The sequence below is a fragment of the Ammodytes marinus genome, assembly GCF_949987685.1.
Source record: "Ammodytes marinus genome assembly, chromosome: 17".
NCBI classification, from domain to species: domain Eukaryota; kingdom Metazoa; phylum Chordata; class Actinopteri; order Uranoscopiformes; family Ammodytidae; genus Ammodytes; species Ammodytes marinus.
The window spans coordinates 26,382,042-26,409,665 of NC_137221.1; the positions used below are offsets into that span (position 1 = coordinate 26,382,042).

Here is a 27,624-nt window from a genome sequence, read left to right on the forward strand (position 1 = left end):
CGCTCTCACGTCCAGTGTTTGACAAACCCTCCTCCGTCGGTCTGACTGTGAGCAGAACGTGTGCGGCTGTAATGGCTGCCAGGGAGAGTGAGGAAGACAACAAATGAACCCCAGAGAAACGACTGAAAGGTGAGAGGGACAAAATGACAACTTAGAGCATGACAGCTGGAGCCTCTTTATCCAGACTATTGTCTTGTCCTCTGTTGCTACTTGTCTGCTTGGATCGCAGGTGTGTGTGTGTGAGTGTGAGTGTGACTGACTGTGCGTGCGTGTGCTTTCTGGATGACACGCGCACATACACACACACACACACACACACACGGGACAATAAACTGTCAATAATACCCAGTGCTTACCTTGTACGCCTCCCTGCCCTGTGCTCCAACGTTTCTACAGTTTAAGCGGTTTGACCTGTTTCACGTTCGATTTCTATTAGCTCGATACAGACATACATGCCGACTGTGCTGGCAAGAGGTGGACTCTTTGTTAGCTGGTGTGTTAACGTGATTAGCCAACGTTAGCTAACCAACAACATCGTTAGCTGACGGTGGCCAGGCCACATAGCTGATAGGCGAGGTGTTTTTTAATTGGCCCGTTAGCATGCTGGCTATCATTTCTTTCAGTCCAAAATAAGTCCTTTCGCTTCCGATTTAGTTGTTGTCGGTGTTAATCATTTCCTAATCTGCCTGCGTCAAGTAGATTGACAAAAAAATGAAGTGTTATTATTAGACTAGTGAATAGTTATGGACAGGCAGGTGTTCTGGTGAGTTTGAACAGTCAATGATTTGTCAGTCCAGTATGGTGGACTGGTTATTAGAGTCTTTCATGTGGTGCTAACCTGATCTGATGTTTAACGTAAGCCTTGTAAATAGCCTAAGTTGTGCTGTGCTTATAGTATCTTAAGATATGTTTGATTGTTTTTAATAAACACGAGGTCAAAATTATTAAATGGGAGTTTAAAGTTATTTTGATAAAGGATTATATAATATTGCCTATAATATTGTTATTGACCATAATCCCAAACCATATTTGTGAGAGGAAGTGGGCAACACTCACTTGTACTTGAAGGCAAAAGCCTATTTGTTTCAACATTTAATTAAAATATATGTGGATGCAGTAGTGTTCAAATTGCAATTATTCATATAATGCAACCTAAGACATAAATTCGACATACAGGGGATTTCTTGACACATTTTACCTAATGGCAGCCTGCTTTTAAACATGTCACTGTCCCAGCTGTTTGACAGCTGACCAATCCTAGAGGAGCAGGGAGACCTGTCATAGCAATGTCAATATTTCAGGGGGTATCAATTGAGCTCAGTGTAACATAACAATTAAACTCTTTCGCTAACAAACATTGTTGGTGTTAAACTGTCTCCCACAACTTTCTGTATGGTGTTTGCGTTTATTTCAACACTTAAAGTCAAAAACATGCTTTGACCTGTGGTTTTCATCAGAAGAATAGATTACTTGCCAGCACAGCCTCACTTTGAGGTCAAGGTCCCTTTTTATGTAACCTCAGCTAACCCCTTTTGTTTACATACGGGTTTACAGAGCCTAGGCTGTGTATAAGCAAGACTTGATTTTTAGGAGATATTCACCGATTCTGACCAAAGGGTGGTTTTTAGAACATTCTCCAGAATCACTGACTCCACCGATTTTTAATGAGCCTCTGTTACACAACAATCAGACAAACTCAAGTCCAAACACTGATTGTGGCAAGCCTTGAATAGAATACAGGCTGATCATAAATATAATGAGAACTTGTAGCCTTGGCAATATGTTGTGGTCTAGCAGGAATATCAGGATTATGATATAAGCACATAATGAGGACGAGTGAGGTTGATGCTATGACTAGGCCTCTTCTTTGGAAGTGAGCCACTTTGCAGTGAATTCTTTCAGTGGTGTAGCAGTTCCTGGGAAGCATGTTAGTGTGACGTGCAGATGCGTGGGATACACAGTCATCAATAGGTTGCTAGGTGTGTTAAGGAAGTTAAACTCTGGAATTTTGGGAATATTCAAAATTGGGAGTTATGGGAATTACCTAGAAATGGGGGTAATTTAAATGATCTGTATCCTATCCAAACATAAATCTTAACATATTAACATTATGTTTTGCCATAGGGAGACATGGCAGACATCCATGTACAATCATACAATTAAAAAACATTACATTTTAACAGATTTATTTGTCAGTAGAACTTTATCAAGTTTTGATCATTTTATTGAAAAATCTATTATTTCACTGAACAACAAAACTATGAATGTTTAGTGAAATATTACTCATCCCCGACCCCACCCATTCACCCCAAAAATCAGATTGAAATCAAATGTTCATAAATATTATAAAACGTAGTTTTTTTACTGTCCAAAACGTTCGCCAGGTCTGACATAACATAGTTATGATTAATGTGGGTTGCCAGGGCCTTTTAAGGGCCAACCTTACATTGAGTAAATTCCTGTTTATTCTCGTTAATTTCCATAAATTCCTGTTAATTCCCATGATGGTTTCCAACTTTGAAAATTCCTGGAAAAAAACAACATATCAACTAGGGATGGGCATTTTAAGAAATTTCCTTGATCGATCATCGCTAGAATTATCGAGCAATTATCGATTAATCATTAACTTTTTCTATAGGCTATATTAAAATTCCCGTTGGTAGAAAATACAAAATGCAGCATGTTTATATCAATGAAATCTTTATTCCAACAATAATGTATAGGCCAACAATAATACAAGACAGTTAACTTGAAGACCTACCTACAACTGTTTAACAGTTTTAAAATAATAAATACAGGCATTATAGGGTATAGGCCTATGCGGCGCTCGCAAAGGCCGAACAATGCGCCTACAGGCGCTCTTAAAGGTTTGGAAATGCTTCAACAAGACTAAATCTGTATTCTAATTACTATAAGTAGCCTACTATCGGCCAACAATAATCAAACAAGGCAGTACAAGTGGGCATTAAACTGTATAACTGTTTTGAAAAAAAAGGGAAAAAAAAGGCCGACATATAGCTATGCCTATAGGCTGCAGCCGGCGCTCGGAAAGGCTCTCAACAAAAAGATGAGCCACACATTTAGAAACAATTGCATGAACTAGCCTATATATAAGCAATACCTTAGTGAACATATATAAGGCTGAACTTGTTGCTAAAATGTCACAGTTTTGACAAAATGTAACGACTCTAAGAGGCACCAAGCCGAAAGAAAAGCGGAGCGAGAGACAACACATTAAGAAAAAAAAAAGAGCGACTTACATACGGTGGTGACTGTCCCCACTGTCCATAGCATACAGTACCTCCAGCCTACAGATTTTTGTTTAGGAATATAAGCATGTTAACATGCTCGGGGGTCAGACGCGAACGCAGCCTTGTAACTGTCAGTCCAGCAGCAGAAAACACCCGCTCTGACGGGACCGAAGTTGCGGGGATGCAGAGGTATTGTCGCGCCAACTTTGACTAGGTTGAGAGGAGGATGAACTGCCGGCCAACAAGGTCGGATGTGCATTGTTCAAGTGATACATCATATTAGTCGTCGTGGAATTATACTTGTACACGGCATCACAGTGTGTACAGTGCACGTCTCCGTTTTTTAAATCGAAGTGGTTCCACGCAACACTTCGCTTGGACCGCTTCATGTTTAGGCTAATCTTGATTTGCTGGCAAGTTTCCAAATGAGCTGCGTCACAAGTCAACTGCCGCTCATTTGGCTGTTCCGTTTTTGTCATTAGAAATAATAAAACATCGCGCCCTGGTGGTTAGATTTGTTATTTCTTCCACATAGTGATATTCAATTAAATGCTTCAAGACTCACAGTATGCAATACAACGTCCTTTTGATCGATAACAATATAAATTGATCGACACATTTCTTAACGAGCAATTATCAAGCATCGATTAATTATGCCCATCCCTAATATCAACATAACTCTGTAACCAAGAAAGTTGGTGTCAATTAAACTGATCATTTGGTTTGTGGGTATAATGTGAGTTTTCATGAGTTTTGTGACAGTGGTCTCTTGACAAAAGACATGCAGTACCGTAAAGGTGCTAATGTGTGTGCACGAGTGCTACGTAGCTAGCGTCCCTTATTAAGTGGTTTTAGTTAAGCTATAGCTGTGGTTCTTCTATGCTTCTGCCGTCATATGAAATCATAAGAGAACAGGGAGGGATGTTGTTGTTTGTTTGGGGGAAAATGAGTTCATGCTTGGGGGAAAATGAGTTCATGCTTCAGGGACCAAGAACACCTGTCAATCATCTGTCACACCTACTTGCCCCCAGCATGCCAATCAAGTGGCACAATGGCTGTTTGCTACATTGAGATTATTTGTGTTTTTTTGAGGAGTTTGATTTGATAACAGGCCAGAAAAGCTATGGAATGATTTTAAATGAACAGGGTTGGCTAAGGTAGAGAGACGTTATTGATTTGGTTGAAGGCGAAAGATGTTTACCACACAAGAGGAAGCAAATGGAATGTAAAGTTGCCTTTTAAGGGTAAAGTCCAGTATATCATTATTTGGGTTTCTAGTCCTGGGGGAATGACAAAATAAGGGCAAATATATATCCCACTTGAAAAGATATGATGCTGCTCGCCTATCTTAAATCTATCCTATCCTTTGTTGTATCCTACAGGATAAGATTTAATTTTCACCAGTCTGTCTTAGGTCAATTGTCAAAAGGCCATTGGGCTAGGGCTGTCAAACCATTCATTGGGATTTAGACTTTCATAGTTAATTTAACGAGTTAACCCTGACAGCCCTAATTTGGGCATTTTGTCATCATTCCTCGCACTGTAAGAAATTGAGGGACAAATCCAAAGTCAATTGACAGTTTGACGGAAGCTAATATTAAGCTTTGGCATTGTGAGTTACTTTAAACTTTGTCATGGTTCTCACTTTAAGGTTTATTCCCAGTGTGTTGTCCAGGCGTCAAACCTACAGTCAGCTAGAAGAACGTATCCCTCCACCATGACTTGACGAGGAAACACAAACAGGGCCTACAAAGACAGTGACTTTGCATGATAAATATTTGATCAGGCTAACTCAGACTGCTTAGCCCATACTATAGCTCTTGTGCTGGCTTAAACGGCAGTATGCTTCATTTAAGTAAACATGAACAAGTGTAGTGCAATGCAAACATGGAATCGGTGTTGTTGTGTGTCCATAGCAAGGACTAGGATGGTAAGCAGCCAGCCGAAGTACGACCTGATCCAGGAGGTGGGGCGTGGCAGCTACGGCGTGGTGTATGAGGCCGTGGTCAAGAGGACGGGGGCCCGCGTGGCCGTCAAGAAGATCCGCTGCCACTCTCCAGAGAACGTGGAGCTGGCCCTCAGAGAGTTCTGGGCCCTGAGCAGCATCCAGAGCCAGCACCCCAACGTCATCCACCTGGAGGAGTGCATCCTGCAGAGAGACCAGCTGGCCCAGAGGATGAACCACGGCTCCAGCTCCCCACTCTACCTGGAGGTAAGAACCACCAAGCCACACAGCATTATGGATTATTAGAAGGACTTGAGGAATGTTTGATTTTGTCTCACGTTGAATTGTACACAACATACAGTGTTTCCCACAGAAGGTTTTGAAACTGTGGGGGGGACTGCGGATCTTCTAGAGGGTTCCGGGGGCACGCTTCCCCGGGAAAAAATGTGGTACCTTTTTAAACTTGAATGCATCAATCTGGTGCACTTTTGAGAGGAAAATTGAGCTGTTAAATTCAATTTTCTGGAATAAATTGGAGACACTGCGTCAGATAACGTGGAAATTATGGGGCATGCCCCCCTGGAATACAATTTCTTTTACCTTTTTTAAAGTAAAATGCATCAATTTGGTAGCCTGGAAATCCAGACCTGCCGCTGGACAATTTAAATTTGCTCAGCATGTTGGTCTGGGCACGCTCCATTGAAGCTCATTAAATATGTCAAACTTCTGAGCTACGTTTCAATTGGTTCAATCTGATATGAGCGCGCCAGAGCCCTATGTATGGTGCTCTGGGGCGGACGTAACCGGATGACGACAGTGCTGTGCATTTGCCGTCCAAGCCGTGATAGTAAACAACAGCTCACATGCAATGATTGACTGGAGGTGAAGGGAGACTGAAGGGGAGATGCTTTACTGAGGCGACGACAACATCTCGGAACATAGTGTAGAGATTTGTCGTCTATGGTAGAGAACTATTATGTTTTTTAAAAATATATGTATTAGGGCTGTCAAGCGATTAAAAAAATGTATCTAATTAATTACAGGCTCTGTGATCAATTAATCTGAATTAATCGCATACTTATATGACACTTTTATGCCTGTTTATAAATGGCTGTATAGCCAACAGTTTGTCTCTTTGTCTCAGTTTGACACTGCGGAGAATAACACAAGATACACTCAACAAAAATATAAACGCAACACTTTTGTTTTTGCTCCCATATTTCATGAGATGCAGTGTTTCCCACTAATGTATCATTCCGTGGCGGGCCGCCACACTTTAATTTTGCCCCGCCACACTTTAATTTTATTTTATTTTTTAGATATATGTATATTTTACTATTTAAAAAATATACATGTATACATTTCATTTGCAATGCGCGAGTTTCACTTGGAAACAATAGCATTTCCGCATAAAAATCTTTAACGTGTGATTCGCGCTGTGATCTCAAGAAACAATATTTCCTTCAATCATGGACGTATTATCAAAGCGCCGCTTGAGGGATCGAGGCTTCAATCTCCCCGAGTCAATCAGCCCCTCCCCCTGCGGTGTCAACACGCGCTGTGACTGTATTGCCTTTGAACACTCTAATTTTTTCAAAGTAAACGCTTCGGACCCCGCGGGACACTCAGTTAAGAGCATCGAGGGGGCGCCGAGAGGCAGGGGCTGGGACAGACGGTAGCTCGCCTCGCGGCGGACCGTCAGCTCGATCCCGAGATCCAACTACGAGCTTTTTAATTGCAGCAACTTTAAGATACGCTATTGGAGCTGGAATTACCGCAGCTGCTGGCACCAGACTTGCCCTCCAATGGATCCTCGTTAAAGGATTTAAAGTGTACTCATTCCAATTACAGGGCCTCGAAAGAGTCCTGTATTGTTATTTTTCGTCACTACCTCCCCGAGTCGGGAGTGGGTAATTTGCGCGCCTGCTGCCTTTCCAGCAGAGCACCCTCTGCTGGAAAGAATATTGTGAGCTATCCTTCGTGATTGTAGTCACAGTTATTTGAGTACTAGTAATTCAACAATCTAATAAAACAAAAGGGCGCTTGTGTTCACTCTTTTGAACCACAGGTAACCACCACCTTTGCTTAATTTTTTTGATGGCTCAAATGTGTATCATAGAAAATTATTTATTCATTAACCATTGATAAGTGTGTTAAACTCCATCTTAATCACCATTCATATAGGAATAGTGTTCCTCAAAGTACACCAGATTGATGCATTTAACATTTAAAAAGGTACAACAGGGGTCGGGGTCCCCCCCCCCCCCCCCCCCACACTTTCAAAAAATTCTGTGGGAAACACTGAGATGGACTTAAAGATCTAAAATTCATTCCAGATACACAATTGTACCATTTCTCTCAAACATTGTTCACAAATCTGTCTAAATGTGTGATAGTGAGCACTTCTGCTTTGCTGAGATAATCCATCCCACCTCACAGGTGTGCCACATCAAGATGCTGATCTGACATCATGATAAGTGCACTTAGACTGTCCACAATAAAAGGCCACTCTGAAATGTGCATTTTTTTGCTTTATTGGGGGTCTGGGGACTCAGAACCAGTCAGTATCTGGTGTGACCACCATTTGCCTCATGCAGTGCAACACATCTTCTTCGCATAGAGTTTATCAGATTGTCAATTGTGGCCTGTGGAATGTTGGTCCACTCCTCTTCAATGGCTGTGCGAAGTTGCTGGAGACGGCTTATGGTGGAGAAATTAACATTCAATGCACGAGCAACAGATCTGGTTGACATTCCTGCTGTCAGCATGCCAATTGCACGCTCCCTCAATGCTTGTGGCATTTTGCTGTGAGACAAAACTGCACATTTCAGGGTGGCCTTTTATTGTGGACAGTCTAAGGCACACCTGTGCACTAAACATGATGTCAGATCAGCATCTTGATGTGGCACACCTGTGAGGTGGGATGGATTATCTCAGCAAAGCAGAAGTGCTCACTATCACACATTTAGACAGATTTGTGAACAATGTTTGAGAGAAATGGTACAATTGTGTATCTGGAATGAATTTTAGATCTTTAAGTCCATCTCATGAAAAATGGGAGCAAAAACAGAAGTGTTGCGTTTATATTTTTGTTGAGTGTAACTTCCTACCTTCATGCTTATTTGCCTGAAGCTTCCCATAAAACGTCCATAGAGCCCTCTCTATGCTTCTTTCTTTACCCTTTAATCCCGTGCGGGCCATGTCCGCAAACTACATGGTGCAGCTGCGCTATCGTCTCACCCCTTTTGCACCGGGTCAAAGGGCACTATAGAAGTGCGATTAATCTGTGTTCATTTTTTTAATCACGTAAATTTTTCTGTGATTAATTAATCGAAATTAACGCGTTAATTTGACAGCCCTAATATTTATATAGAGAACTATTATGTTGACGTTCAAAAATAAAAAAGAATAGGGGCAGGTTATTGATAGTTTTTGTATATGTTTTTCTCAATTTAAAACATGAAAATAGTTTTGAGAACTGTGAACCGCATATCAGGGGCCGGGGAGGGATTATCCTGACCAACCAGACAAACTGAAACCTCATGCCCGCCATATTTAAAAATGAGACGTAAACATAACATAATTACCGAACGTAGCGATCAAATCGGCCGGCGAAAATACACTGTATGGGTCGTGTTTGGTTAACAATGCAAAGCGAGAGGCAACCAGGTAAAAATAAGACGTATCCGCCGCTGTTGCTGTGCTTAAAGCTAGTGCTAGCTTTAGCGTTAGCCAGGAGAGCAGCAACGTCGGGCGACGTACACAGACGTTTAAAGTGACGTCATGACGTTGCTCTCTTGACAGCTCTGGTCGGTGGAATGCCCACAAGTTAATAAGGGACAGTGATTATTATTTCCTTAAATTGTTAGTAAGATTTGTGTTACTGGCGGTGACGTCAGTCAGCTGGAGCGCATGACTTTTCTTATTTATGACCACCCTTGCAGTGCATTATAATTTATGCACGCTAATTAACTGCCGCGATTCGCGGGTCGTAATGGCAGATTAATTTATCATGACGAGTGAAATACATGCTTTAGCAGACTATTGTTCTTTTCCCTGGTTTTGTATGCTGTGCATGTAGTAAACTAAAAGGATAATCAAACAGCGGATCAAGCACCCACCCGTTTTCTCCACTACAGACTGAGCTGGTAAAATTTAGAATATGGAGTTAAATTTTTTTTAACAAAAAATAAATTATGCAGCCAAAGAAGCATGGGAGTGAGTTTGTTTTTATTCAATACTACATTTTACTCTCTCATGCGTAGCCTATATTATTATAGGCTATATGAATGTAAAGAATGTTTCAGGTCAATGCTTTGTATAAGATTATCATCAAAATCCTTTCTGAAATGTTCTGTGTACAGGTTTAGATAAAATAACTTGAAGGTAAAGTGACGAGCAAAACGGGCCTGAAAAATACAAGGTTCTTATTGTTATCGAATTTAAATATTGCTCTTTGAAATATAAATGTGGTGGAATTTTATTTTATGGTGAGAAATAAAGACTGAACAAACTTCCTGTTTCCGTCTGACAAAGGCGAGGCCTTGCCAAAGCCGCACCGCTGTTATACCCTCGCCCTTAATGATCGAGTGGCACTCCACAGCCGCGAGGGTGACTCCACAGCGAGTGACACTCGCTCACGGAGTGGGAGTGCCTAGGGAGTCATTTCGGATTGGGCCACATATACACAGAGCAGCTGATGGTCTGATCAGAGGAGGGGAATGCTACACATGCACGTAGGGCTGGGCGATATGACCAAAATCTCATATCCCGATATAGAAATTTCTTATCCCGATAACGATGCATTTGACGATATAGCATATTTTTTGTAAATTAAATTAATAAATATTCAAATTTTCAAGCATTCAACAAAATAGAAAATTGCAGATCAGATCAATTGGACTCCTGTTTTGATACAATGTGTACCATGAAATTGCGTGACCATGTCTAGATTATAAGAGGGATGTTTATTTTTCCATCCACTACCGACATCTGTTGACATATTTCTCTCATTGCTTCTGGCCAAAGTAACTAGTAGAACAAATAGGTTAAGCATAAGGGTCAGTGGTTTGTCCAGTTCTGCAAAGAAGGGATGCACTCAAATAAAGATTCTCGGCACTTGGTCGAATAACAAACATGTTCTATTGCAGTTCATTTATTTTGCCAATTTTTCCACCATTGAATTAAATACAATTGCCCAAAAAAAAAGTATATACATTGAAGACTTTTAAAACTTTCCAGCAGCCATACAAACAAAGCACAATGGCCCTCATTTATCAAACTTGCGTGGAAACTGGTGCAGATTCTGGCGCAAATACGCCAGCTATCGCGTGGGATTTCTCAAACAGTCGTACCTCGCCAATCTCGGCGTACGCCAGGCCATTATTGAGAAATGCGGCGGCTGAAAACAATCGTTATTTGAATATGACGCCCCTATATTTTCTCAGTTTAGAGGCCTCGTCCAGAGGTTTTACGACATGGATATGCGCATTACGGCAAAGAAGAGGAACTTCCCTGAAGTAGAAATTTACAGAATAACAGAAAAAAAATAGTTTAATTTCGGAGCATTACAAGCGCCATCAAAGAACGACAGAAGGCAGCAGTTAGGAAGGAAATAACTGCTGCGGTCAACAGCGTTGGTGTTGACAACAAACGATCTCCAGCTGAGGATTTTGCATTTGAGGTTTAGCTACATCAGTATCGCTCAAATGCTATAAAACAGCATATACAATAATATGTCCCCATTTCTTTACATAGATGAAGAAAAAGTGGTCTGACTCAAAAATCGCCACTAAAAAAAGCGTGTTGCAGCTCTGAAATGCAACCAACTGGAGGTGCAGGCATAATATAAGTGGTAGAGGAGAAAAAGACGCACCAACTGTCCGATAATGGTCCCCATAAAAGAAATACACGTCTGCAGCGATTTGAATGATTAGAATGTATTGGCCCTTTTAGATAGCACTACTCAAACGGGTTTTAAAAACTAAAAATAACACATTTTGCGTTTTACTGTATGACAGCATGCGCTTGGCACGAGTGGTCAGCCCGGCCGTCAGCTGCACAAGCCGACCCGGCAACGATCAGCTGTGAGAGCGCCCACCGTCCTGCTCCACCAGCAGATCGGATAATCAAGCCGAAACGTGCCGGTTAACGGTGGAAATAAATCACTCGCTTTAGCGATCAATGACACATTAAAATAGGAACTAAAATCTCAAAAGTGCGTCAAATAAATAAAATGTTAAAGCGGACCTATGATACTTTTTGACTTTTATGACCTATAAACGTTGTTATGATGATTTATAGTCATGTTTAACCATACTAGATTATAAAATAATGACGTACATGCATTTCGACGTATTCCCTGTTTACCGTCTGGGGTGTCTGTGCAGAACACTAGACACTATTCTAGCCAGTCGAGAAGTCACGTGTTCAAAGCGGCTTGACGCTTTGTGACTTTGTGACGTCGCATGTAACTTGGTGTCGTCACCACGCGGATGTTTCCATGTATGGTAATGCTGCCACTTTCCTACTCGCGTCGTTATAGGTCCATGCTCGCACCTCCCTCCACTGAAAGTGTTCCGGAAGGAAGGTAACCAATCACAACGAAGTTGGGTTTTCAGGAAGGGAGGGGAGGGTGCGTAAATGTCAAAAGCAAAGTGTTTACAGGGCATGCTGGATCGCCAAAATAAGAGAAAGAGCTTCCCGAAAATCTACATAGTTTTTTGTGATGTGATTCGTGTCAGGTTGCTCTATAGCAGTGTAAAACAAGAAATTAAGACCAGAAAAGTAGTATAATAGGTCCTCTTTAAGCTGAATGTTGTGCCGTGTATTTTTTTTTCTCATAAAGAGCAGCGTACTACTTGCATAGCTTACATATTTAATACTTAGGCTAACATTTTGAATTAATGCAGCCCCCGTGCCTCAGTGTCCCCCCAGCCCTTACGCAGTCCCATGCAGCGCTCCTAAGTGGCCGGTGTGCGCACTATTGAATCAGCGCTCCTACACATTTTTAAGTGATTAATATCTTTATTTCGGTCTGAGCAAACACTGCATTTGTATTATCTTCTAATAATTGTCGGCTACCCGGCACAGCCTGCACTACGAGTCCATGCTGTTTAAAAACTTGCGTACACGAGCTGAGAGCTGGCGTTGGATTTGAGCGTATCCTACGCTCACGTCCATATTGATGAATGCCGAGGTTTGCGTGGAAATGTGCGTACACCCACTTTTCTGGTCTACGCACGGTTGATAAATGAGGGCCATTATAACTGCAGATAAATGTAGAAGTTAAAGCAAATATTTGTATTTGGCCCCTCTGACTCATCATCATACAACGCTGTTTGCCTATTTGATTGTGTCAACAATAATGTTGGGAAAAATGTGTTTCTTTAATTTATTCTCCCAAATACCAAACGTGTTTTTTTTTTTCTTTGCTATTATCGGACAAATGATTTTTGGTTGGTGAACATTACTGATGCTGAATGTTGCGTCGCACTGCCGGTAGTAAAATGTCGGATTGGACATCGCTCTTCCTTTTACCTGGACAGTCCACAATGAAACGGGCCGTGGGGGTTTGTTGGGTCCTGCTCACAGGGTTTTTCCTGGCTCAGAATGGGCCTTTGGGGGGTCAGTACGCGACCAACTTTTTTTGGAGTCGCGACTATGTGCAACAGTAAAGGCAAAACGTTTGTGTATTTTAAGAGGGTGTGGGGTTAAGGAGAGGGGAGTTTCTGTCCAGCTCAAGAGCATTTCAGTCAGCCTGTCAATCACTACGTAACCATGGAGCTCACTGACGCTTATGAAATCACAATAAACAACCTGTTGATATGAAGTCAAAATACTAATAATGACTAGGCCTACCTATGGGCCGGTTTCACAGACATGGATTAAGCGTAGTTCTGGACTAAATTGTACCTTCAATAGACAATCTCCATTCAAAATTCCATTTAGTCCAGGACTAAGATTAATCCATGTCTGTGAAACTGGCCCTAATTGTTTCTAATTGATCTAAACCATGGCAATTGCAAGAAGAAAGAAACAATCATAATCATGATTATTTTGAGTAATCACATTGTGTTATCACAATTATAAAAGACAGTTAATCATTATGCATTTATTTTACTTTTAACAAGGTTTTTTTCTAATAACACCATGACTTTGGTCTTTAAACAAAGGCCTAATTGAACTGAAAACAGGGAGAATAGAAATAGGCTAAATAAGTGAAACATATTTTTAATAATTGAATAAAAAAATATGTAAAAATAAAAATAACCAGTTGTAAATGGTGTTGATAGGGCACGTCTTTTGATAGCATTAAATGTAAGGGCATGATTTATTTATGTCAAGGAGCAGGGTGGATAGGCAGTTGCATTGTAGTGTTGACAGTTGTGGTGGCAGGAGTCAAGGAGCTTTAAACTTCCTGTGTTTTTTTTATTCAGTGATTGCTTGGTCATAGACCACTATGACTCGACTTAAAGTGAATAAAGAAATTGGTCGGGATGTTTAGAGGTGCAGATCAGGTCGTATACCTTTTTCTCTCTCTCTGTCTCTGTCTCGCGGTCGCGTATGTAACGTTACTCGCGTGTCCGCGCGTGACAAATCTTGCACATTATTTTAGTTTGTTGTGAGTCTGAAGTGTTTTCAGACAACACAATTAGTTTTACCTTTATTCTCGTCATCTAGAAGTTTTTCACCCCGGCAATGCGCAACATTTCCCTCCTACTCTCTGGACCAGCCGATAGCAAAATTATCAGGTAAGGGAGGGGCCGAGCAAGCGCACCGCTCGGCTGAAAGGGTTCGCTGCATTTACAAGCCTGCATGCCCCGGCGTGCGGAACAATGATAGTTTAATAACGATTATTTTGTTTTCATGATTGAGGGAAGCCGTAATAGTAATCGAAAATGAAATTCAAGTTATTGTCCAACCCCTCAAGAAGGATGACTTAAATTGGGCTGAATTTGGAGAGGTTTTAAATAGCTATATTTATTCTCAATCTTTATCATTTTGGCGCTCCTGATTTTCCTTTGGCGCTGGATAAATCCGCTTTGGCGGGCGCCAAAATTTTCTCTATGCAGGAAAAACCCTGGCTCATCTCATCTCTGTATTATTGACGTGTTACCTGCTACTTCAAATATTTTAAGGCCCGGTACAAACGGCTCCATTGACACTGGGGTTGGCCCTGCTTTAACCCATTGAGAAACGCCCTCTAAAACCTGAGCACCTATGGTCCTCAGTCAAATTCATTTGCAGTTCATTTTTCTTATTTTTTTCTTTACTTATATTTTAGTAGATCACGTTGTCTTTCATCGGTCATGTGTCTTAAAACATCTGATTGATGAGACATCTCATCAGGCTTTAAAGGTAGAAACAGGCACGTTGCATCAGGCCTTAATGGGTTAAGCTATATATTATAGGTATTAGTGTTTTAAAGATTACATTCATGGAGACCCCTGGCATCTGAAGTCTGCTTGGTATTTCTTTGTGTGTGCTAGGGCTGCTCGATTATGGCAAAAATTATAATCACGATTATTTTGATTGATATTGTAATCACGGTTATTAAAGACGATTATTCATTTTAGGGATTCACCAAAATGAAAATTCAGCCAATTCTTTCAACATTACATAAACAAAACTCCCAATTGTGCTCCTCAAACATAGCCTACAACTAAAAAGCCACACAAAATAAATAATCAGTAAAGCCTTCGAATCTAAGAGTAAAATTAATATTTTACTAGGGATGTGATTGTGAACCATTCATTGATTTGTACTTCGACTTATAAGAGGAGGTAGGCTATGAATCTACAAAAATATCGACTTATTGCTTCCTTTTTTTTTGCAGTGCACGTTGAGTTGCTGTAAAAAAAACTGCACCACAGCTGACACCGTAATGTTCAGAATTTGCATCAGAGCGCTGATCATAAAAATTAGACGCTTTATTTAAACGAAGTCCATGCTTAGGTGCTGGTTGTAACTTTTCGTCTGTAGACTGAGACTAACGGAGGGGGTGCGTCTCACTGTATATTTGCTCTTGTCGCGCATATAGTTTGCCGACATGGCACAATATATTCAGGCTCGAGAAATGCAATCAGAAAGCGGAAGCCTTTCCCCTCAACAACGTTAACGTGCAGGAGTCCCCGACTATGATTTTACCCGTAAAGCCACAGAGCTTTTCTGCGCGGCGGCTCACACCGGCAAGTTCTCACAGTGAATGACACCGTTACCCACCGCCATCACAGTGTCTCACTCACACCATGTTTCACCGAGTGAAACGCTGCTTCAAAGGCTTTTGTGTTTCGGTGTAACATCCTGGACGAGCGTTTTAACTTTATGCTGAATAAACAATTGCACTGGAATCGCTGAAAGCGACAGTGTTCAGGCGGGGGCGGGGCGGAGCGCAGGTGGAGACAGAAGGGTGCGCTGCATTTACTACACATGACCCGGCGTGCCGCACAATAACCGTTTTATTACGATTATCTTGTTTTCATGAAATCGAAATTCAATTAATCGCCCAGCCCTAGTGTGTGCTGCTGCGCATTAAGCAGAAGAGCTGGAATGTGTCTGTAGGGATCTGTGTTGCCCCCACAGTCGTGTGTGTGTGTGTGTGTGTGTGTGTGTGTGTTGCGCATGGAGCTGTCTGCAGCCAGTCATGCGGCGGTGCCCCCATGCAGTGTGCCGGCTCTGTGCCCCAGCCTGGTTCTAGCCTCTCTCTCAGTGGCACGCGGTGGGGCCATTGTCAGACTGTTCATTCAGCTTTCTGCTGCGCTAGCATTGGACACTTTCCCAGAATCCCTTTTTATTCCAGCTCTTTTTTTTCTTCTTTTGATTTGCTCTGTAATGTTCCAGTACGTGCTTTACAGGAGAACAAATAATAATGGGGGTGGAATTATCTGACCGCACCAACTGTGGGATAATTTGCGTCTATTCTTTTTCTGGGGGGGTTCTTTGGCTAGAGGCATGTCGGGCCGCTTGCAGCTATTTGTTTACAGCAAGGTTTCCACTAGGAATTGCTTACTACACATTTTCAGAGCAATTGTGTTTTCCTTTACAGCAGCTTACATCAAAAGCCTTAATGTGGGGTTCAAATGTCAACTGACGTTTCCATAAACTTTTACTCTTCAATTATCAGTTCTTCTTCTACTGATATTTAAATCAAATCAAATCAAATCAAATCAATTTTATTTGTATAGCCCAGAATCATGTGATTGCCTCAGTGGGCTTCACATTGCATACAATAGAACAAAGTCAAACAGTATAACATCATATATAAATAAAAATAGTGTGGATTTATGAGGACTTCAGATGCTGAGGGGGGACCAGATCCTCGCCGTCTTGTCTCAACCAGAGAAAGCTGGAGGGGGACAGACAAAACCAATTAGTAAACAAAAGAACATTAAGCGAAACACAGCGGCCGACCGACCCGCTGGTCCGGATGTGCCCGGCCGATGAAGCAAAGGTGAATAAAAATATTAAAAACTGTTAAAAAGTTGCAAAGGTTGCTTTAACCGAACGATCAAAGCAACCCATGTCTAAACGCTTAAAAACTGTTAAAAACACCACCCATCAGTGCACCAATGACACAAGACGCACCCGATGCCCCCCCACCTGACGATCCAGAGAGCAATAGCACGCCGCTGCAGCAGACGCCTGCGACCACTTCCCGACGACGCCATGCCCCCGGCCATCCCCAGCCCCGAGCACACGAGGGACAGTGGCAGGCACACCGCCACCCACATGCCCCGCCCCCGGCCCCACCCCACTAACCAAACACAGCCAGCGGCCAGGGAAACCGACCCCAGACAGGAGCACTTGACCCGACCCCGCACCAGTAGACAAAACACGGGTTTCTAATTAAAAGTTAACTCAAAGAGATAAGTCTTCAGTCTCGATTTGAACACCTCAATAGACTCAGATTTTCTGATCTGTATCGGGAGTGTGTTCCACAATGAAGGAGCTCGATGGGAGAAGGCCCTTCTGCCGGCAGTCTTATTGACTCTGGGGACAGACAGGAGCTCTTTATTCGTAGACCGTAATGCCCGTGACGGTGCATACAGTGTAACCAGGTCAGACAGATATGTAGGTGCAAGCCCATTTAATGCCTTATATGTCAAAAGCAGCACCTTAAAGTCTGATCTGCCAATTCAGCAAGGCTAAAGTGGGGGTGATGTGATCAAATTTTCTAGTTCTAGTCAAAAGCCTCGCTGCAGCATTTTGGGCCTTTTTGAAGGCCTCGAGTAGTTGACCTGGGCAATCCAGACAGTATCCAACAGGTTGGAATCGAACTTAACACCAAGGTTTCTTACTGTTAAGTTTTGCGAGATAACGCAGTTGTCGGAATTAATAGTAAATTGCTCAAACTGATTTCTAATGTGCACAGGACCGATTAATAGTAATTCAGTTTTTTCTGAATTCAGGAGAAGAAAGTTTTGCGACATCCAGCTTTTAACAGCAGATAAGCAAGCCTCTAAATTTGTGATTTGGGTACTATCATTGACTTTGATCGAGACATAGAGCTGAGTGTCGTCTGCTTAGCAATGAAAGTTGACCCCGAAGCTACGAATAATTTGACCTATGGGTGATAAGTACAAAGATCACTGGTATCCAGTTAGAGAGCCTTGATCCGTTTTACAATAGACAGCTGCTCAGGAAAGCTTTTTACATCCGTCATGATAATACCCATCAACTCAACTCAGAATTCATGTCGTTGCCATCTGGCCTTCGTCTGTGTGTACCCAAGATCACCAATAACAGATACAAATTCTCTTTTATTCCATCATCCATCCGGGCAATCAATGCGGCCAGCAGCAGGTAAATGCTGCTGATGCTGATTTTATTTTCGTGTCGCTGATGACTTTTATTTTTTTTATATCTTGGGTTGTTGATGACTTTTATTTTTACTTATTTTAATTTTTATTTCCTGGCACTTTATTTTATTTTAATGCACTTTGTGTCTCCTCAGGCTTGTGTATATACTTGTGTATATATTGTTGTGTTATTGTGTCCTGATGTCTTATTTGTCGTGTTCGTTAAACTTCTCCTGCTGTACACAAATTTGCCCTCGTGGGACATTTAATAAAAACCTTGAACCTTGAACCTTGAACAGCAGTGGTCCGAGAACAGAACCTTGAGGTACTCCATATTTCACTTCGGTGAAAATGGATGTTATGTTGTTGTAAGAGACACACTCAGTTCTGCCGGATAGGTATGATTTCAACCAGGCATGGGCTATTCCTGTAACGCCAAACGGGTTTTTCAGCCGATCCAGGAGTATGACGTGGTCGATTGTGTCAAACGCTGTACTGAGGTCCAACAGTAGCAGAACAGAGGCCGTGTTGGAGTCCATCATCAACAGACATCATCGTTTACCACTTTAGTGAGTGCGGTTTCGGTAGAGTGACGTGCCCTGAAGGCAGATTGAAATGGTTCGAATAGGTGATTACTCGTCAGATGTTCAGATGATTAAAGCTTTCTCATGGGTTTCTTATACCCACTGATGCTTCAACTATTAAATGTTTCGTCTTCAACTGACATTTCACATGCATTTATCTCGGGGCAGCAGTGGCGAAGCGTTTAGGGAGGTCGTCCTCTGGAGTGCAGGGTCGGAGGTTCAATCCCCCGTCTCCCCTCCACATGCCAAAGTGTCCCTGGGCAAGACACTGAACTCCAAATTGCTCCCGATGGTTCAGAGCGCGCCTTGCATGGCAGCTACTGCCATCTGTGTTTGAGTGTGTGTGTGAATGGGTGAATGTAGTAAGAAATGTAAAGCGCTTTGGGGCTGAGAAAATCGTCTAAAAAGCGCCAAATAAGTTTTTTATGCTTTATTGATAGTGTACAGTAGAGACAGAGTTGAAATGGGGCAGAGAGGGGAGAGACATGCAGAGAACGACCGCGGGCTGGAATCGAACCCGGGTCCGCTGCTGGCCGAGGCCCATGGGGGGGACGCCCTACCAACTGAGCTAAGGGCGCCCCACCATTTATCTCTTTCTGTTTAACTGCCATTATTACTGCTTCCAGTGGTTAAACACCAATACTTTCAAATAGCTTCATGTCTCGCTCTACAGCGTTAACACAGTGGGGTTGATCTAGAGAGGGAGGGCGGCTACTCGCTGTGCGAGCATGGAATCCACAGTGAGGAAAAGGGTACAGGGGCTGGTTTGAATGGGTTCACTATATGAGACAATTGTTCAATAGCTGAGAACTGACAGATTAAATGATTTTGGTAAATGCTTGTCGTCATAATCACTTTGTCAAAATCAGTGAATATCTCCTCAGGATCCGCTTACCTGTTCGTACTGTGTGTGCGCTGAAAAGAAAATCCAGTGTTAATACACAGCCTAGGCTATGTAAATGGACATTTCCGTAGCTATGCTGGGTCCCCTTTGTTTAATATACCCTTTGACAGAGCTTAGGCTGTGTACACCAGGTTTTGTTTTTGGGCACACACTACAGACAGGTAGTGGATCGTGAGGAGATGTTCACTGAATTTGACAAAAAAAAAAATGTTTGACTAATTTAAATAACGCTCCAAATGAAACAATTTAACAGCAAGCACGCTAAAAACATTCTTGACAAAATCCTGCTATTTATTGTTTACTTTGTGGTCTCTTTGTCTTTTTTGTGTTTTTAATACAAAACACCATCCATCAAATCCATCCCATTTAATCTTAACTGAATGTTAGATGGATGAAATGTGTGTGTGTGTGTGTGTGTGTGTGTGTGTGTGTGTGTGTGTGTGTGTGTGTGTGTGTGTGTGTGTGTGTGTGTGTGTGTGTGTGTGTGTGTGTGTGTGTGTGTGTGTGTGTGTGTGTGTGTGTGTGTGTGTGTGTGTGTGGTCTGCTTTCAAAACAGGAGATAAAGTAATGACTTCCTGCAGCAGGCATAACTGATGAGGCCTCTAGCGCTGCTTTGACTGAAGAAATAGCCCACAATGCATTATGGGAAGCAGCATGTTTGTGAATACAAAGACAGAGCAACCTTGCTGGTCTAGTTAACATGAGTGACATGTACTCCTCTTAATGCTGTGGAGCTGTGAACCACTCTATCAATAACAATGGAATGTACACCAGACATCAGTGATTACATCAGTTTGATGCTGCAGTTTTGGCTGGTGAAACTTGAAAATAGTCAAATTTCATTTACACTGATCACTTATTTTTAAGTGTACATCACTGTGCTGCTGTCTGAAGATCAGCAATTCATGTCTGCTTTAGCCACAAGGGAGTGGCATGGTGACCGATGATTGCAGGAGCCTGATGTAACTGTTCCTTGGTCTGTCATTGTTTAGTTCTGTCATCGATTCTTTTTAACCATTAAAGCTGGGGTATGTGATTTCTGATTGGTCAAAATTAACATGAGCTGTCCACGTTGACCAATCAGAGTGAGGCTCCGATTCTCTGTTCTTATTGGCTTTTGGGACTGTCCATTCACTTTGGCACGACTTTGTTGGTGTAGAGCGTGTCAGGGAAGGACCATAGGGGAGGGACCAAAGAGAACAAGTGGAGCGGTTGAGGTATTTGGATTCAAATCTCTATCAGAACTGCCATTTTCTCCCCAAATCCTCCACCCCAGCTTTAACATTCAAAATAAATCCAAACATGAATTGATGTGTAAAATCTATGGAACGCTTTGCTGCATTCAGAGTAATTCCAGTTCAGCTGTCTTGTATCTTACAACCAATATTATTTTGAAGTGAGTCACCTATTTATACAAAACCACACCCCCAGATCCCCCTGAATCTACCTGGCTGTTAGATTCAGGGCCAATCAGAGCAGACTGGGCTTTTTGGAAGGTGGGGCTTATAGAGACATATGCTCTAAAGTGGAGCATTTCAGACACAGGCTGAAAAGAGGAGATTCAGCAATGGTACTGTGAAATATAAAGGGCTTTTTGGACACTACACCATAAACACTTTCTAGTAGAAACCCAAATTACTATTTTTAACCTGAAAATGAGCATAATATGTATGTAATATATTTTCATTTCAATTCTTTTGCTCAGTTTTCTGACCTTAGTTGCAGTTTACTTGGTTTGATTAAAATCTACAGCAAACAACCCTTTTTCCTTTATTTCGGTCCAGCAGTAGTATTTGAGAAACTGTCACATGCTAACTTTTGCAGCTAGCAGATGCTCACACCCTCTCTATCATCATCATTGGTCTCATGTTGACTCAGTGTTTCTCTGTGTTTCTTACTGTAGCTGGTGGAGACGTCTCTGAAAGGTGAGATCACCTTCGACCCGTGCTGTGCCTACTACCTGTGGTTCGTCACGGACTTCTGCGACGGCGGCGACATGAACGCCTACCTGCTGTCACGCAAGCCCAGCCGCAAGACCAACACCAGCTTCATGCTGCAGCTGGGCAGCGCCCTGGCCTTCCTGCACCGTAACCAGATCATCCACCGAGACCTCAAGCCAGACAACATCCTCATCTCCCAGGCCTTCACGCCCGCCGGCCTCTCGGAGCCCACCCTCAAAGTGGCCGACTTTGGCCTGAGCAAGGTGTGCTCCACCTCGGGGCTCAACTCAGAGGAGCCGGCCAGCGTCAACAAGTGCTTCCTGTCCACGGCCTGCGGTACAGACTTCTACATGGCCCCCGAGGTGTGGGAGGGCCACTACACGGCCAAGGCAGACATCTTTGCCCTGGGCGTGATCATCTGGGCCATGGTGGAGCGCATCACCTTTGTGGACGTGGAGACCCAGAAGGAGCTGCTGGGCAGCTACGTGCTGCAGGGCTCGGAGATCATCCCTCTGGGGGAGGCCCTGCTGGAGAACCCAAAGATGGAGCTGCTCATCCCCGCACGCAAGAAGAGCATGAACAGCCACATGAAGCAGCTGATCAGGGACATGCTGTCGGCCAACCCTCAGGAACGGCCCGACGCCTTTGAACTGGAGCTCAGGCTGGTCCGCATCGCCTGCAGAGAGCTGGACTGGGACACGTGATTAGACCAGCCCAAAACGGCTAACCACAGACTCAAGCCCAGCCAGCACATGTACACACATCTCGTTGGCTACTGTTTTATCTAGATGGTCACACAACGAGGGGTTATTGTTTTTTAAACTAGGGAACAATAATAAGAATATTCATTGTTTGTATTGTGGCTTAAACTCCATCCACTGTCTCCAAGCACGTACTTGCTTGCTGTGTCTTTATATTGAATTGGGAGAGGTGTAACACTCACCACCACCGCTGCTGCTGCTCCAAACTGCAGCCTAGTCTCAGGCCTATCACATCACAGCTTCCACTTCCTCCTTTACACAATCACCTGAGTGTGATTTGGATGAGCAAAATGAGCCAAGAAGAGTCAAAGTCACAGTGGCACAGTTTGTCTACAACCACCACCGTGGACCCCGGTGCTAATTGTTCCTCAATGTAATATGAGACATTATCCTGTGATTATTACAGCGTGCATTTTAATCCAAAGGGCCAATATTAAAACCCAATCACCTCAATGTGTGGAATGTTTTGACAGAACTTGACATACTAACGGACTTTGACTGGTACATGACCACCACCAGCAGCATTCATATACTTCCATCAAGGTTTGAGTGCTCAGGTAATGAAGACATAGAGCATAGTGGAATCTGTAGACAAACACTCTGTCCAGGTCACATCTGCTCACTAGTCTTGTAGGGGAAGAATACCAAACGTTGGTGCTTGAAGATATATATATTTTTTTCTTGTGTGTGGGGGTGGGTTGGTAGGGGACATGTTATCAGTGAGTGTCTGGCCAGCAGGTGTTTGTGGTTGGTGTTTTCCCCTCTTTCTGCTCATGACAGACCAAGATAAGTGAATGATATGTCCCAGACACGCCCTTGACCTAGTGCAGAAGAATGTATAACCATCAAGACTGGACACTTTTATTTTACATGGAGCCACAACCACTTTGCATGTTTAAAGGGTTTCCAAACAAATGGCTTCAATATTACCATCGTACTCACCAAGTTAATGCTGAACCCTGGCCACCGTAGTTGCTGTCAAGCTTTCTATTGTAGCATGGATGGTATCAGGCATGTGCAGACACAGACTTCAGACTTGGGCACCTGCTGTTTGGCCTATTAGAGAGAAAGTGCCCTTGTTCTTTTTCTCCTTCTTGATAAATACATACCCTGAGTTCCAATACCCATACTACCTACTTTTTAGTATGCCAGAAAAAGATTTAGGATGTCCCAATACATGCAAGCCAATTGTAGTGTGCTGAAAATACATGAATGCTCCACTAACTCTAATAGCATTTTGGAGTATTTGTCTTTATTCTTGACATAATGAAAAAAAACTTCCTTTCTCTCCTGTGGCCCTAAAAGTCTTCTGTACTTTAGTATGTAGTAAAAAGAAAAGGTATGTGATTTGAAACGCACACAAGTCAAATTGCACACACACACGTAGGCTGTATGCTGTGAAAAGTTAGCGTGAAGAGTTACTTTGAGGCCAAATAAAGTATAAAGATACTGTTTATTTTGGTTTAGTATTGATATGAATGCCTTTTAGGAATCGCTTGACACTATCTGACAAGGCGTCTATTTGCTTGAAATATTATCAGCTTATTTATTTTATTTGTTTATTTAGCAGGGACAATGCACAGCTAATTAGCATTACCAGAGTTAGCTATAAGCTCATTTTCATCGGTAGTTAGTTACAACCTTACTCTTATATAACCTTTTTTATACTGGAGAGCTCATTGGGACGCGAGTCATTTCATTTGCAATGACATCGAGTTAAAGGAAACAATGCAAAGTGAAAAGAAGAAGGAAGTTCAGAGTATAATAGTCCCACAACAAGCTGATAGAGAGCCCAAACCATACAAAGATGGAATCATTTAAAAAAAAATCAAATGTTGTTAAATGACATTCAGATAGCTAAAATGCCCTTGAACCATAACAGAGTAGAATTGATCAAGTAATCGGATACAAACATAAGTTAATGTAAAATGGCTTCAATTTAAATGACGTTGAATATTTGAAACAATTGTAAGTGTTGTTTGGGAGGTTAAGATAACGTGTCTGAATTGGATAAAGGGTATGAAGGTATAACTGATTTGTGTGTGTGTTCCCACATCACAGTAATATATCTTTGGTGAGTACAATGTGACCGAAGCCAATAGAAAGAATGTCCTAGACTATGAAGGTAAAATGACTACGATAAAGTAGAATCACCCTTGAACAAGCAACCCAACACACAATAACAAAGTGAGAAAGGCTTCGGAAAACCACTGGTCCACACGCGGCAAAACTAAAAAAAATCCCTATGTTGCCCCAAACACACTTCTAATCTGAAGGGTGAGCTAGCCTGCAGAACAAGAGCACATGAATATTTACACCCAGACAAGAGTGAAAGCACTTTTTTTTCATTTATTCCTCCTAACTAGCTGCTGCATTCTACCGAGGCTGGATTCAGTGCGATAACTGTGTCTGTATGTTGTTTACCAGGGGAACACAATGTCAGCCAACCAGTCTACTTAAATGCCTGCAGTGGCTCTCACCTTCAGGGAAGACGTGAGAAGACACCAGCACACACACACACACACACACACACACACACACACACACACACACACACACACACACACACACACACACACACACACACACACACACACACACACACACACACACACACACACACACACACACACACACACACACACACACACACACACACACACACACACACACACACACACAAACAATCCTTAGTAAGCCAGAGGATCTTGGCTCTCCAATTTTGACTTTTATTTTTGATACATAATACTGTTGTTAAACTTGATCCCCTCTCACTGTGTCACTGCTGCTCATTTCCTTTGGCTTTGGATTTCCCACTAATCCCTTTCTCTCTTCATACTTCCGACGGGCTAATGCTAATGCTAAGCCTATTAAGTTGTCTCTGCACTTGGCAGAGGATGTTGCTCGGGACCACATTTTGCCTTTTCAGGTCATACATCATTTGTGCACTTTTACAGGAACCTTAACCTTTTCATTGCTCCCTGACTCTAGTAGAAAAATCAAAATTTCCTTTTTGACTCGTTGCCCATATCTGTTAGACTTTAAAGCTATAGTGCATAGCTTTTTCTTTAAAAATAATTAATGTCGGAAAAATAGTCAAGCCAATGTCACGCGAGTTGACAAAGTTGATTAATCAGCTCCACAAAACTCTCTGTATTTGTCAGTATGGTGACACCCTCCTCCGACACTGGTGCAGGAACTCAAAAAATTCCCAAGAAATGTTTCAGTTGTTGACCTATTGCTATTAAATCCATGTACGATCACTGAAGGCTTACCTCATGTAGATGGCCCGACATCATTGTTGTAATAATTCATAACTACTGTAACTCATGGGGGCGACAGAAGTTACGCACTATAGCTTTGAAATAACCTCTCCCTGGTTGACACTAGTGTGGCCTCAGTGATATTGCTCTCAAACACAGAATTGGCAGAAGTTGTGCTTGAAAATGCCCCACCTCTCCCCCCCACACACACACACATTTCACCAACTCTTAAGTGAAGCTTTGGGTATGAAGAGTAAGACCACAAATCAGTGTTAAAACGTGTGTGTCTGTACTGTAGGACACCACGCACTGCTTTGGACAATGTTGCTTAACTTCTAGAATGTGGTATTTGTGGCTTTCTTTCTGTTCACGTGCATCAAAGTTTGGAGTGAAAAAGTAGGTCAGCCATCTCTACCGAGCCCAGAGCACTGTGGGTAGACTCATTTCCCCTCTTCAAACCTTCTGAGGAGGAAGCCACTCTTGCTTCCTGTGTGCTTTGAGACACGTGCCAAACAAATGCTACATGGGTCTAGGGCATGAAGAGATTTACCCTGCGTTCCAATGCCCATACTTACATACTATTTAGTATGCCAGAAAAAGAATAAGGACGTCCCAATACACGAATCTCAAATGAAGTATGCCAAAATTACCAGGATGCCCCGATACATCCAATTGGATTGCAAAGTATGGAAACCAGCATGATTTAGTATGTAGTATAGTAAAAGTAAAAAGTATGCGATTTGGAATGCAGTTTAACTCTCCCCTTTTGAGTTGTTATATTGAATTAATTTGCACATGTGTAAATACTGTACAGGATCAATGAGGATGAACAAAGTGGATATACATTTTGCCTAGGTGTGCTCTGTTTTCATGAGCATTACCCCCCCCCCCCCCCCCCTTTGATATGTAAATTGCTGTGATGGATTACATTTCTACTTCAGTTCAAGACGAGACACTGCAGGTGAATAGGGTAAACATTTCAACCAACTTCTACACATGTCATCATGAAACCCTTACCAGTTGATTCTTACTTTCAAAACTAATATTATTTTATATTACAAGGTTTCAGAAATGTTTGAATAAATATGCTGATTTGTTCTCACTGAACAGATTGTGTACATAATCAGGTACGGTAACGGCCTTTTTCATTTTCATAAAATCAAAAAATACTATGTACAGGTCTTAAACATGCTTTGACATTTTTTTCTAAAAACAAAATTAATCATACATCAGACAATTTGCATATGAACAAAGTGGAGGTTAGTGCTTTAGAAGTTGGGATTTTTGGTTCAGAGTATTGAACAAAAACTAATATTGAATGGCCGTTTAAGATGGTTGTGTAAGAGAAATATTCAGAAGCAATTAGACTAGGTTTAGTCAAATAAACACCTGAACGGAGTACAATAATCTGAAAATTTACCAGAGCTAACAAGAAAACTAGGTTTTTGCCTGCCATGTCTCGCCTTGATTCTATCACGGAGAAGTTGTGAAATGATAACAGGTCAATGCTGTGTGTGTGCTGGTGATAAGTGTTGTTTTTCATTGGCCTATTGTGTGTGATGTGTGAGCTAAGCTGGTACGACTCCAATGGTTCTCTTCTGTACCGGGCCTATTGGGAAATGGAACCGTCTATACTTTGGAACTCTGGGACATCGATCAAAACCTCAACACTCTGCTAGAACCGCTAGAACTGATCCAAAACCACCGTACTATGTAGCAATGTACTGCCTAGCTATGTCAGAGACTCCAGGAGATAGCCTAGACCAATGCAGTGACTATGATACACAATGAGTCTTTGGATCAGTGCTGCACTAACATACAAATGGTCCTATGTCCGATGGAGACCACCGACTCACACAGTCAGGATAACTTGTGCTCTCACACTTTTGTATGAAAAGGTTTTTTTGCTCTCATGTCATTGTAAGATATTTTGAAGAGATTAAATGAAGTTTATCAAAAAGTGGGCGTGAACACCTGTCAATCACTGTTGAATTGATTGATTTTTAATTAAAAAGAAATTGAAAGACTCACTGGTTTGCTTTAAAGACATGGAACATGCAGCGTTTCCTCCTCCCTTTTTCTCCAATTCTTTCCCTGCGTTCCAATCATAGATAGTAAATAATATGGATGTAGCATCCGGGCTGACCTCAGTTATTCACACGGCATCCAATAATCC

The 27,624-nt window shown here is 42.2% G+C and overlaps 1 protein-coding gene across 1 annotated transcript; it reads left to right on the forward strand.

Moving 5' to 3' along the window:
* Window positions 1-27,419, forward strand: pdik1l (PDLIM1 interacting kinase 1 like). Its single transcript, XM_080045702.1, has 3 exons — window positions 1-129; window positions 5,168-5,463; window positions 21,388-27,419. Exons 2-3 carry the CDS (start codon window positions 5,179-5,181, stop codon window positions 22,126-22,128), a joined length of 1,026 nt encoding a protein of 341 aa, XP_079901828.1. The 5' UTR covers window positions 1-129; window positions 5,168-5,178; the 3' UTR covers window positions 22,129-27,419.
* Window positions 27,420-27,624: the final 205 nt, after the last annotated feature.